General features: G+C 37.7%; 1 protein-coding gene across 10 annotated transcripts in view; it reads right to left on the bottom strand.

Moving 5' to 3' along the window:
* Positions 1 to 14,159, bottom strand: part of LOC137667180 (sodium channel protein type 2 subunit alpha-like) — a 64,022-nt gene that overhangs the window by 38,584 nt on the left and 11,279 nt on the right. For 6 of the 10 annotated variants that reach the window (XM_068407746.1, XM_068407749.1, XM_068407752.1 and 3 more), the window contains exons 10-13: positions 12,281 to 12,580; positions 7,182 to 7,529; positions 5,249 to 5,381; positions 1,700 to 1,938 (exon numbers count right to left, since the gene is read on the bottom strand). In XM_068407746.1, coding sequence (XP_068263847.1) covers positions 1,700 to 1,938; positions 5,249 to 5,381; positions 7,182 to 7,529; positions 12,281 to 12,580 — 1,020 coding nt within the window. Of the gene's footprint in view, positions 1 to 1,699; positions 1,939 to 5,248; positions 5,382 to 7,151; positions 7,530 to 12,280; positions 12,581 to 14,159 lie in introns of all 10 variants that reach the window. The other 4 variants (XM_068407744.1, XM_068407751.1, XM_068407754.1 and 1 more) reach the window with 2 other exon arrangements.

Below are 14,159 nucleotides of genomic sequence, written 5' to 3'. Positions count from 1 at the left end.
TACTCCTAGCTGTCTGTAGAAGGCCTCATCTACTTCCTCTTCCTGATCAGGAGGCCTGTAGTAAACCCCCACAACAGTGTCACCCGTGTTAGCCTGCCCCTTAATTCTTACCCATAGGCTCTCTACTTGTTCTTCATCTTTCCCTAGGCTCAGCTCGATACATTCCAGTTGCTCTTTCACATAAAGGGCAACTCCACCTCCTCGCCTTGCTGACCTGTCCTTCCTAAAAAATACGTAGCCATCCATGACAGCATTCCAGTCATGAGAGCTATCCCACCATGTCTCTGTAATTGCAATGAGATCATGGCCCTGGGACCTCACATAGATCTCCAGTTCTTCCTGTTTATTCCCCATGCTTCATGCATTGGTATACAAGCATTTCAGAGAGGTAGCCAAGCATGCAGGTTTCCCAGGAGAGGCGCAAGAGGATCCGTGATATCTATACATACCCTTGAGGCAGCTGGCCTTCTTGTTCCTATCTTGGGAGGCAGCTAAGGAACCTTTCTCCCTGCTCTGATTGGCCTAGCTTATTCCCCGAATAGAGGCAATGGCATGAGCGTTACTGCTCTGGACCCCTCCCCCTAAGTCCTTCAGTTTAAAGCCCACCTCACCAAGTTGGCCAGCCTGCTGCCAAAGATTCCCTTGCCTCTTTTAGACAGGTGGATCCCATCCCTCCCTAACAGTTTATAGTTGTCAAAGAGTGACCCATTGTCATAAAAGTATTGTCAAAGTTGTCAAAAAGTACCAGTACATATAAAGAAAATGTTTAGACTTTAAAGCCTACTCTGACTGAGAAATCTATTACTGCTCCATTTAAATATTAGCAGACTTTTCAAAACTAATCTTTTTGAGTGATTAGTTCAGAACACTTGTTTGGTTTTGATTTTCAGGACTGCACGCTGTGTGAGTCAATCCAGACCTCTCCTGTGTAAACTACTGGTAGTTATGTGAGCAGGCAAAATATTAAAAATGTATGAATCTTCTTCTGAAACACTAGCAAAGTTCAGTCCTCTGCTTCCTGAGCATTAGAAGCAAATGGAGAGAAGCAGACAAAAACATTTAAGTGTTATGCCACATTTAGGTATCTACTCAGAAAAGGAATTACATGTAACCCTCAGTCTCTAGATCAGCTTAAAATCAGGAAAGGCATCACTAATAAACTTACAGATACAAGGTGCTTTTTGTTAGAGAATAAATAATAATCTAGTTTAATAAGTATTATTTAGTTACCTAAAGTGGCAAGGAGTTACGGCTAACAAGGAATATGCCTTTCTTGGAAATGTATTTTCACTGTAGTGTAACTGAAAAAAATTCAGAGAGATATTCTGACATCTGAATATTTCATCAATTTCTTACAGAAGAAAAAATATTTTCTATGATTGAATATCAGCACCATGGTAAAAACTAGATTATCTACCTTATCATTTTAAAGAAAAAACCCGGGGCAGACCTGAAGAAATCTGACAATCCAGTGAAGACTGCACTTCCACACATACTCAGTTATTTCATTATAGTAGTTACACAACAGATTCATGGAAGTTAAAGGCTCCAGCAAAAATCACTTTATCTATGAAAATCATATATACAGTTTCTAAACTGATTATAAAAACCAACCTGGAATAAATTTAAAACCAATGCAATGCATTTATGCATTTCTTTTAGAAAATGGTATTTTTACACCAAGTAGTGCATGACTTACCAGGTTCCCCACAGAAAGGACACTGCTAAACTGTTCTGTCATTGGGTAATGTTCCATGGCCATAAACAAGGTGTTTAAAACAATGCAAATAGTTATAGCAAGATCAACAAATGGATCCATCACAACTAAATTGACGACATGTTTTACTTTTAACCATGGACTCCAGCAATCCCAGATCAAGAAAGTATTTGCAAATCTGTACCAGCATGGTGGGCATTTCTGTCTGGATTCTTCAAGCTCTGAAAAAAAATAACAAATAATGAATATTCCAATTATATCCTCTAGAAGTTCTTGTTTAAAATATGTAAAAAGATTAAATCATTCTAATAAACAATTCACACTAACATGGGATTTCCCTCATTTATGTTTAGCGGTCTTAAACTTAAGCTTCTAATTTATTTAAGCTCCTCTACAACCAGTGGACAGTGAAGTTGTGTCTAAAGAGTGAGTCATCTCCAACATCTATCTAAAGAGAGAAATGTGCTTGTCTGTTTCCCATGACAGTAGGGAGAGTCTAGACATTTAGTTTAGGTTAGTTGACTTGCTTACAGCAGATGTCTTAATTTTGGATATTAAAAGTTAACATGACTCCATCATCAGTGAGCTGATGTATATAATTTGTATAAGCTTCATAAAATATAAAATTTCTGTGTTAAATATGTAACATGCATATATATTTTGATTTGATCTACTAAAAGTATTATATTTGCTACTACACTGAACCACTACAATATCATAGCAGATAAATGACTCGGTGCGCCTATCTATCACTGCTTATTTGAATCAATATTCTTAATATACAGAATGCCTGTTTTCTTATTTTTAAAATTATCATTTGACTTTGAAAATATGTTGTACAGTTGCAGTGTCCATTAATTGAGAAACAGAAGAATATTAGTATTAGCAGAACAACTCTACTCTGAATTAGAATCTTTACAAACTATTTTTTCTTCCATTTCACTGTCAATGTTGTCAAAGTTACAGAAGAATTTCTACTGAGTTAATAATAGCAAGGATGAATGTCCAATATGATGGGGTGTTTGAGGACAGCCCAGAAGGAAGATTGATATTTGCTTAAGTGAGAAATACTTAGACTACAAAATGTGTGAGAAATGGCCACAACAGTTTTGATAGAATTTCTGCATAGTAGCATCAACCCAAATCTGAAATTTGCCGGTTTTCAGACATCTCTTAGAGCACAGGGAGGTCTCCATCATCATGACACTTATGGGTGATTCTGCTAAAATAGCAAACATGCTGTTTTATTGTATTTGCTAATAAGGATTTAGTGCTAAACTCTCCACTTTGAGTACCAGTGGATTTTTTTTTGCCTTTAATATTGTCCTGTATAGGTGGAATTACAGGAAGTTAAAAGGTCAGTTGCCACAGCGCTCAAACTCATTGAAACTAACAAGCTCTCCTATTACATCAAACTGTAGCCTCCAGGCAGAGAAGGGTATTGTAAGTAGAGGAAGTCTTCTATAATCTTTATAAACCATAACGAAGACAGTGCTTCCAAAGGAATATATGGATTGGGTGGAACGATCACATTTCTGAACATGTAACTCAGAATGCTGAGAGGTAGGATGGGGCTGGCCTTGCACAAAAGTGGCCACTCACACTGGACGCTGAGTTGGCACAGAAGACTCCATTGCTTGCACTCAGCAACTTCTGAAAAAAGAAGGAAAGAGACCTGGGGGTGCTGATCAACAGCCGGCTAAACATGAGCCAGCAGTGTGCCCAGGTAGCCAAGAAGGCCAATGGCATCCTGGCCTCTATTAGGAATAGCGTAGCCAGCCAGTCTAGGGAAGTGATCATCCCTCTGTACTCAGCACTGGTGAGGCTGCACCTTGAATACTGTGTCCAGTTCTGGGCCCCTCACTTCAAGAAAGACGTTGAAGTGTTGGAGCGAGTCCAGAGGAGGGCGACCAAGCTGGTGAAGGGTCTGGAGGGTGTGACCTATGAGGAACAGCTGAGGGAGCTGGGGTTGTTTAGCCTGGAGAAGAGGAGGCTCAGAGGTGACCTTATTGCAGTCTACAACCTCTGAAGGGAGGTTGTAGCAGAGTGGGAGTCGGCCTCTTCTCCCAGGCAACTAGCGATAGGACAAGAGGACACAGCCTTGAGCTTCACCAGGGGAGGTTCAGGTTGGACATTAGGAAGCATTTCTTTTCAGAAAGGGTTATTAGACATTGGAACGGGCTGCCCAGGGAGGTAGTGGAGTCACCATCTCTGGATGTGTTTAAGAAAAGACTGGACATGGCACTTAATGCCATGGTCTAGTTGACATGGTGGTGTCAGGGCAATGGTTGGACTCGATGATCCCAGAGGTCTCTTCCAACCTGGTTGATTCTGTGATTCTGTGATTCTGAAATAATGGAAACCAGATGTGGGTAGGAGGTGACTATCAGGATGATATAGTTTACAATGACATGTTTTTTCTGGCCAGAAGAATGGAAGAACAAACTATTCAGCTGGAGGAAGAGAGCAGCACCCTCTGAGGAGATATCCTCTGTACCTGGGAGGAGAACTAAGAATAGCACACCAAGAGTCAAGAGGTACCAACAGTTCACGCTTTCACTAAAGTAGGAAGTTATACTCAGAAAGATACATTTGTGATAATGGTTTGTGAATACTTTTAGAAGAAAACAGGCGATATAAGCCTTATATTTCTGACTACAATTAGTTTGAGATCTCTTTGTTTATCTGAGAGCAAAGGGCTTAAGAACTCACTTTAAAAAGTGTATTTCAGTTCTGGTCTTAAAGTAATCTTAAGAACACTGTAAATTTTTTGGTAATTTCTTGTCCTTTTAGAATATGTGTTGTAGGACATCCACAGGTTTTGTCTGACTATAACAGCTGTCACACTGTGCCAGTATCCAGTAGATAGATCCTTTAAGCTTATAAAAATATTTTAATGGCATATGTGTGAAGTGTTATTGTACTCAGTTTCCATTAAATAAGCAAAACCATTCCAACAATGTATGCATTTTTTATAGTAAATATATTTTTTATAATCTTTGTTATATTTACCTAAGAAAGTTTAAGAAATGTTTAAGGAAGGCAGTTCATGTGCATTGGCATGGGTTGATTACAGTTGGTGGTTTTCTTTAAAACTATCTTTTTTTTATTCCAATTTCCTATTGTCTATCCTTGGATTTTAAGTCTAAGGGAAATAACTGTTCCAGCACATCGCTGCCTTTATCACAGCGATTCCTGTGTATCTTAATTAATTTTTCCTGTTGATGTCTTATAGGAAGAAAATCCCTGTAGTCTCTGTTTGGGGCTCTGGCAATCCCCTAGCTGTGATTATTTTGTCTCTGTTAGTCCACTCGATAGAGTAGTATTTTGGAAGGTGTCGTGAAGAATAAGTGATTAAGCATTAGAATGTGTAAATGATCTTAGAAATGCTCAAAAGCCTTTTGTACTGATGTTCAGAGATTTCACATGTCCAGTTTTACATTTACAAAGGAAATTATGTAAATAATTGCTCTGCACATGTAGTTAGCAGAAATTCACTGAACTGCCTGTCAGATAAAATGTATCAAATACCTTCCATTGTATTTGTAAGTATGCTGGCTATACTCATTGCTCTTTGTCTTGCAGCAGAATCTTCCAGCATTTCCATGGAAATTTGATAAGAACTCAGTCTTCTTTTTCTTATTTCTGTTTCTGTTGTGGTGCCCTGTAAATGAAATACTGAGGCATTAAACCATCCTTTTCAACAGCCAATTAACAATATTTACTGCATAAATATTGTAGTGATAATCAAAATGAGCTTTGTGCAGCATACTAGACTTTTCTTACACACTGAAGGTTTCTGTTCCTGTAGGAATTTCTTTGTTCTTTATTGAGGAACTCAGTGGGAATTTTGTACAGTGCTACAAATAATCAATCAGCTGGAGGATACAATACAAAGGCAATGTGGGACCAAAGGTTGTTCTCATTTAAATGACTGAGTGAACAAAATTTTTGCTAGGTATCTTTTTGCTAGTGATTATTATTAATGATCAAAGTTGAAACCTGTCACCTTAATTTCCAGCAGCTAGTAATGTTAATTGATTAAAATGCAACTACAGAAAGAAGTGAACTATTATTTAAGACAGTAACTTTGATACAAGAAACATGAGTATAATTCTAGGAATTAATTCTCTCTCTAATATTATATGTACTGCATTCCTAACCTGATAAGCGTGGTAGGAAAATTTTATATAAGGAAAAAACCCACAACTTATTTAATATTTCTTCTACCTAATTCTCACCCACCACAATGCTCATACAGAATTTGTGATATATTAATGCAATGAATATGCAGTCCTCTCTGGTTTGTATGGCTTCTAATTATCTTTTCAAAGCAACTATACCCAGCTCTGATTTAAATCTGCCTAATGTGTCACTATTCTGTAGCATGTAGGTGTCCTTACAGTTGCTTTGCTTTTCTTCTGGAGTGTGGCCTAGGGATCTAAACACAGGAGTGGGATTAAAAAGTTCCTAAATCATGGGTCCTGCTCTACCACTGATTCTGTGATTCATGGAAACCACTCATTCTTTTTCTCATTATTCTGTCCCCATCCACAAAAAGAATAAAAAAAGCCTGCAGAACTCATAAGGGATTTCAAGGTTATCTCAGTGTGAAGATGAAAAACCATTTTTGAGCATTCACTAGTACTATTTCTTTAAAGAAGACTCTTGAGTTAAGTGGCTAAATCTTTTTTCAAGTGAATGTATTTCTGAAATTGAACTATATACATATAACCTCTGAGGTAATCTGACTGAGTTTCTGGTATGAAGGTCTATATCAAGATAGGAGAGAAACAAAAATAAAAAGAAATGTGTAACAGTAGTAATGAAATCTCAATACTTATTTATAATGAAAATATTTTCCAGGTTAAATACAGTGCTATTATAGCCACCAAAATACCATCAATCTTAAAATACTATGTATGAAAAAGCTTGCTCTTTTGAAAGTTTGAAAGAACATCTTAGCTTAGAGAAGTCTGAAACTGAGACTGAAATGTAATGTCATTGCAAAGGTACATAGGAATTGTACATATTTTTCTAATGAAATTGGTGCAAAAAATTTATTCAAGATAAATTCAGTAAGGGGTATTTCTATTGACTATCATGGGAGTAATAACTGCATTCTGCTTAATTTTGCAGCTTTCCTACACATACTTCTGAGCTATATCTTTAGTCATACATAAAATGTCTACCTTTGTTGATGAGGTGAAGCTATATACAAATTGTGTGTTTTTTTTTATTTCTATGTGCAGATCTCTTGCTGAAGGCAAGAAGAATATAATACTTTACTGAGGCTCAGACATAGGAGGTTGAGGACTTTTTCCCCTTATGTTCTGTTATTTAGAAACTAATGCAAGTTATTTCTCACAGCTCTAAGAAATGATAAGGCATGCAGAGGTGAGCAATAAGAAAAAATTCCGTGCCTGAGCCAAACTGTAATAATTACTGGTTTACTTATAATTACCTCTGGTATAAGCTGACCAGTAGGTGAAGTTAGAGTTGAAGGTCCTCCAACCAAGGAGACTACTCCATTGCAATCCACAGTGCTGTGCATCTTCCCATTTACTGGAAGGGCTGGTACCATTCTAGATGACACACTGGCCTGACTAATATTACTGTTGCGCCGTTCTCCATGTCGGTTTGGAACAAAGAGTGAATCTCTTCTGCTCTCATTGTCTTCAAGAGTGCTGTGCTCATCATCAGCAAAGTCGTTTTCAGAGCCTATATCCTTTGCACGACCTCTGAAACTGAAAATGCTTGTTTTGCTGTTGCGCCTTGGTGAGAACAGGGAACCACGAATGCTTAGCAAGGACTGTAAAAGTTTTAAAACAACAAACCAAAACAAAACAGCATTAGAACTGAATTTCTAAGTTCTTGGCTTTTCAAAGAATAGTTACAGTACTGGAGGAAGGATAGTCACTTTTTTCTTCAGTAGTATCACTGTGTCCACTAGGGGAATGTGCTCATTAGGGGACCTGAAGCAGAGGGGAAGAGTTCTTTCTAAGGTAATGTAGCAGGACTGAGGAAAAGTTGTGCAGAAGACAGTAAATAAGGTTGGGCCGTTTTGCGCAAAGAAGGCAGGTTGAATTGGTATGGACTCATGACTGTGCTGGAGACAGTCTCCACACTACTGTCAAGGTTTTTGCAGGTATTTGTCTTTTATTCCTTCTATTAGAGGACAGAGCTAAAAATCTTTTACTTTTCTTCCCTTCTTCATCCCTTGGACTCCCACGGGTAACAACTGATAATGCTCACCGATCATTGTTTTCTATTCTATTTGCTAGAGGCAGAAGTGGTCTTAAGTTTGGTATTAAATTCAGTCTAAGTTGACGTAAAGAACTTGTCTGCCCTCTTCACAATAGGCTCAATAGTGTGGGAACAACATATGCAGTACTCTAAAACTAGAAGACAGAGGCAATGGCTTGGGGAAGCTCTGGAGGTACAGTATGAACATGACTAGTAGCACTCTTGGGCATAGCACTCCGGGGGCTATAGCAGGCTGCGAACCTACCAGAAGGTACCACTTGGCCATCAGACAGCTCAAAGCAAGCATTCACCAGGGACACAGTTACCTAAAGATATCCTCTTACAAATGAGAAAAATAAATCAGTGGTTGTGGTAATTCATCTTTTAATTACAGTAGAAGCTGGTTAATGGAATGCTCCTCTCCCTTGCTACATATTTTATTAACAGCATTCATGAATAAATAAAATGAATACTAATTGTGGAAAAAAGAAACCTTGCATTAAGCTTTCCTCAATTCTGCATTTGTACAAATCTTCTCATCTCGGTACATCAAAAACCTGGTTTGAGATAATTCTCGATTTTTCACTAGTTTTGCAGGTGGGAGGTGCTCATATGTAATAGCAGTGGGTTTTATCCCAGGATAATTACAGTGAAAGTGAAAACCTCACTGTAATATATAAGCCTATGTTAATACTGCGAAAACCAAACACTGAATATATACATATATCAATACATACGTATCTCTATATATGCATACTCAGATTTATGCATACACATACATAATGTGTGTGCTAAACTGGTAGTACTGCCTGTTATAAAGGCTGGCAGGTGTTTACCATTATGAGATGTATTTTTTCTGCTCTTACAGCTATAGCAAATTTTAATAATTTGGGCTGAAATTTTCTATGCTGGCTGTCAGCCTCAGGCTGAGCAACTTGAAGAATATCAGCCAAATAGGTTTGCTAACCCATTTATGTAAACTTGGCTGGAGAAAAAGTGCTGTTTTGCTTATGCTGAAAGATAATTTTATCTAAAAAAAAGCTGTAGCTGCTATAGAGCATGACACTGAATTCTGACAGAGTGGTAAACTAATTACTGCACCCTTTGTACATTTCTTTGTAAATGTATTTGGCCAACCTACAGTCCTTCAAAAAATTACACACTCATTAGGTTTCGTCTGACTACCACTGCTACCCTTGGTTTTTTAGAGAACGTTTCCATGGCTGCTATGTTTTGTTTGTTATCCAGTCTTTCCAATATGTGTTATCATGCCCTGAGAACAGCTAAATGGATCAGGCCCCTCAGCGATTTAGGAGGAGTAATGCCTGCTCTGAAAGTCCCTGCTGGATTGAGACAAAAGATATAAGCCAAAAATGGCTGCAATTCTAACACATGTACAGGCAGAAATATATGTGTCTACGTGCTCCTGGAAAGTAAGGACTGAAAGGAAAGCTTGGCTTTTCCTGCAGGCTGCATCATTCACTTACACGTGGAATGTTGTGTCAAAGGACAAAACCTCTACAGGGGCTGACTGGGCAGATTATCTCCCCTTACTATTCTATCATGCTGTTTCATGCTCTGCCACCCTGTTTCACCAGGGACCTAACTGCATGGCTAACATGACAGACCAGCTCTTCCTTTACCAATTCTACTGCCTGTAATCCTTCCACTCTTCTGGTAGCTCCATTTTATTTCAGTTATATACAGGTACCATTTGCCCCAAAGCATTTTTACAACTGCAGAAACAATTACCAAGACAGCCTTTAATTAATAAATCATTTACTCGATAAAAATCTCTTTATATTTTAAAATCTTAAATTAATTTTTAAAAAATTTATTTCAGGTGGTCACTTATTTCCTTCTTGATGTGTAATTCTTGATGTCTTAAGATGAGCTGGTTCCTGTCTATTGCACCATTTCCTTCTTTTATTTCAAATCTAAGACACATACAATATTTGTTTTCACTTGATTTTAATGGACTTTAATTATTTATTCTACAACATGAATTCATATTTATTTTTAGTGTTATCAAAAGTCTTTTGAAATGCCTTGCTTTCCTAAGCTGCTTAAGTTTCTGTGGAAGTGTCACAGTTCTTCATGACAATTGCCAGGATGAAAGCTTTCTGAGAGTTTCAGAGTATGAACAAATACATGCAACAATGCTTTACTGTATGTTAATAAAGCTACAGAAAGTTTATCATAGAATCATAGAATGGTTTGGGTTGGAAGAGATCTTAAACATCATCTACTTCCAACCCCCCCTGCCATGGGCAGGGACACCTTTCCACTAGACCAGGTTATTGTCTATGGAATCTCCTTGTCTCAAATTCTCCTCCCCTTAGTATACATGCTTCTGTATTAAGTATTTTTTCTGTGCACTAAAAAATGTATTTAATATAAACATAATATATTCCTTAATCAGTCTCTTCAGCAGAAGCATATAAAAGAGCATCAGGGAATTTAGACTAGAAAATGGAGAGGCCTATTATCAAGTACTTAAAGCACAGGACTAGCAGTCAGAAATTCCTTTCTGCTCAGACTTTGTCAGTGACTCTTCTTTAGTGCGGTCAAGTCACTCACCATCCTCACCTATGGGCTATGGACACTTACATGGATACCTAAGTGAGGCAGAACTGTGCAGTCTAGGATGAGATCTTTGGATGCAGCTTTGTATCAGACTGACTCAAAGCCCATTCTAATTAATGAAAGATTTTTTGGAGCAGCTTTGGCCCAAAACTAATAGTATATTTTATTAGACTGGAAATACACTTTTACAATATTAATCAAAGGAGTTGAGATAGATTTAGTAATTTGTTTTTCTTACATTTTATTTATTTCTGATCCAGAGAACAACCTGGTCATTCTTCTTAATTATAATAAACATCACTTCCTTAGAAATGCGAATGTATCTTTTTCAGACCAGGTATCATCCTTTATACTTGACTAATTACTGAGGCTTTGTCTCAAATTAAGCTTTCCTCCCCTCAGTGCATATTTTGCAGTATGAAGTGTTTCTGTCATTGAATTATATCAGTCTGTAAACTAACACACTTGATACCAACATTAAATAGGATAAACGTTGGTAGTTAAGCATGAGTAGTGTTGGTAGCTAAATGTTATCTGTTGGCTGAGACAAGATATGATCATCTTGAAAAGATGCTTTTTGAATTATTTTTCTACAAATACCATAACTGTGTAGACTTGCAATAAGCAAAGGTATCCTTAAGCGACAGAAGAGATCCTTTGAAGTTTGGACTAAAAGATTTACAGAGGTCCTTCCTAAACTGTTTTTTTCTATGATTGCAATGATTCTCCGTCTTGTATAATGAATTTCTAATGAACAAAACAGTATGACTAAATTCTTATAAATAGCAGCCCAAAAGATCCCTATATATTTTGTCTTTATTGTGGAGTACTAGAGCTACTTTTCTCATTATCTACCATTTAAAGCAGCTAATTAAGGAAAGCAATAAAAACTAATGGTAGTGTGGGATTTTCTATTCAGGGTATTTTGATGATGTCGTCTGCTAAAAAAAAAAATATTTCTATAGTTTTGAAATGGATGCATGTCTTGGTTTCACTGGGATTTTGTTTCAGTTTGTGGCCAGCCATGGTGATCAAGGCCCTTAGTAGTTAAATCCAGGGCAGCTGACCCAGGCTGGCCCACAGGTGTATTCTATATCATTGACATCAAGTTCACCACAAAAGAGAGGGCTTGGTGGGGAGAGGTGGGGCTCTTTTTGCTCTCCTTTCTGCTCTTTTATCTCTTTCTCATTTCTAATGAATGTGATTCCTGGAGCAACTTGCTGGTACTCTGTACATAAGTATAATTTTGTCTCTTTTGTGTTGTCATTTATATTAGTTTCTTTATTTCATGAAATCTGTTTAACTTTAAACCCATGAGTCTCCCTCTTTTCCCCAATTCCCTTCCTTGGTTGGGAAAGGGACATTGGGTGATAGAAAAGCTGTTTATTGTTTAGCCCTGGGTGTGGGCTAAACAAAGACAGTGCAGAACAGAGAACTTAAGGTTGATTAATGCAAATATATGAATACTAATCAAAGAATCTTTGATTCTTTCTCCAATCTACCAGATACATTTTCAGAAATGTTTCAAATAACTTTAGCTATCCTTGTCATGTTTTTTTTGTCCCTTTGCTAATAGAAGGGGTCAAACTATATCAAACTGTAATGCTGTAAATGGTACTACCACTGTTTTTTCCTTCACTTATCTTTTACATAACTTCCAATATGTAAAGCTGCTGTAATGTCAGTCAAAACCAAATTAGACTACATGATTTAATAAAAAGAGTGCTGTACCTGGTGGGGAGATGTGAACCTTTTTTCATATGTCAGTTGACTTCCTTCTGTGGAGAAGCGGAAACTTTTCCTTCTGATACTGTCTTCTGACTCGGACTTGGGGAACTTATCAATATCTCCTTTGTCATCTGCTTCAGACATTTCTTTTTGTCTTCTTTTCTTCCTTCTGTTTCTTCTTTCTTTAGCACTCTTTGAGCTCAACTTTGATGCTTCTGAAGAACTTTCCAAGAGTTCTCCTAATCCCCCTACACCACTGAAATCTCTTGATGCAACTGATGCTGCTGCTACTGCTGCTGTTGCCTGTCAGGTTACAAAGCAAGGTATTCTTAGTAGGTCAAAAATGAACAATTCTATAGGCTTTTATCAACTGTTTTTATTATCACTGTGGTAATACGGCTGGTTGTACACCCTTGAGTATGCAAATATACACAAACAAATTGAACTGAAGATAAACTATTGGGTGGTATAGCTCCTTATTGTTTAGTAATATGAGCTACTTGAAGCATTAACTTCAGTAGAATGATAGTATCACTATTACTTAAAGACTTGCCGCACAAGACAGCCGTCTGAAATTAAGGTAGTCAGAAAAGTATAAACATGGGGCTTTTTTATGTATTTTAGACCTGCTTCCCCATTTTCTCTCAAGAAAAGCCCCACGTCATGCTCTAGTTTGGCTGATCCCTTCTGAGTCCTTACAGAGAAAACTAATACCTAACATCTACCATGTGAGTTAATGTATCATAATCCAGCTAGCAACCTGCAAGTAGTTGAATCCAGCCTTTCCTCACTGTCTTCCCAGCAAGGACACTCCCCTCACTTTCCTTCTACCTTTGCTGGCAACAGGCACACCCTCTAGACAAGTCTTCAAGCCCTCTCTCCCTCCCTCTTCATGTTTCCCCTCCCACATTTCCCACTGTAACAGCACTCTAGGTCTTTGTTACAGATACACAAAGGTACATTTATTGCCTGTTGCTGCTGCAGCCAGAGAGAAGAAAAAGTTTAGGTTTCTTCTCTGATGGAAAGGGATTAGATGACTTACTGTAGCGAAGAGCCATCCCAAAACTCAGGACCCATATCTTCAACTAGAGTGATCAGCCTACCTGAGTGGTTCATTAGGGAAACCAGTTCATTTAGTCATCATATAAAGGAAGAATTGAGAGTGCGTCCAGTACTCTTCCTAGAAAGAACTGTCTGGGAGATTGCTATGAAATTCTGCAGTGGCAAATATGCTTGGGAAGCTGATAGGCTGCTGTGAGCTTACAAAAAAGGGTGGTATGAGAAATGGCAAGAGACAAGGGTTATATAACAAAGATGACTAGTAATTATCTGGCAAAACATGTTATATTCAATGCCAAGTATTTCAGGAATGTTGAGACATCTCTCTGCAGGAGGAAAGGACAGTTTTAAAGCTCTAGTATGAATTAATGGCTTTCTATACCACAGTGTACAACCCATGGTATACAAGCTGACTTGATACAGACTTTTTCTGCTAAATGGAGTATTAAAAGGATTCTGAAGTGTTTATCAGTTAAAAAAAGTGATACTCAAAATTTTGTCATACTGGTTTCAGAATATTGTCCTTCAAATGTTCTAACAGAGACAAAGGCAGCAGATGATAAGTCACCACCATCTACTTCATAATACTAACACCAAAGGTCCAACAAGCAGAGCAATCCAAAGACCACTGTGATGACTTAGGTTTGTGGATGAATAGGTTCAGTGTCAAGGGAGTGAAGAGATGGGTCCCACACTCACTTCTGTCTCAGCAGCTCAGTGATCCACTTTGTAATGCATACTTTCTGCTAATGACTGTAATACTGCTTTTCTTATAATGAATTCAGTGGTCATTCATTTAAGAAAGTAATGACTTTCCAAGGCT

The sequence above is a fragment of the Nyctibius grandis genome, chromosome 9 (assembly GCF_013368605.1).
Source record: "Nyctibius grandis isolate bNycGra1 chromosome 9, bNycGra1.pri, whole genome shotgun sequence".
Taxonomy (NCBI): domain Eukaryota; kingdom Metazoa; phylum Chordata; class Aves; order Nyctibiiformes; family Nyctibiidae; genus Nyctibius; species Nyctibius grandis.
Note: the sequence above shows the minus strand (reverse complement) of the source record. Positions and strands in the feature narration are given on the sequence as shown.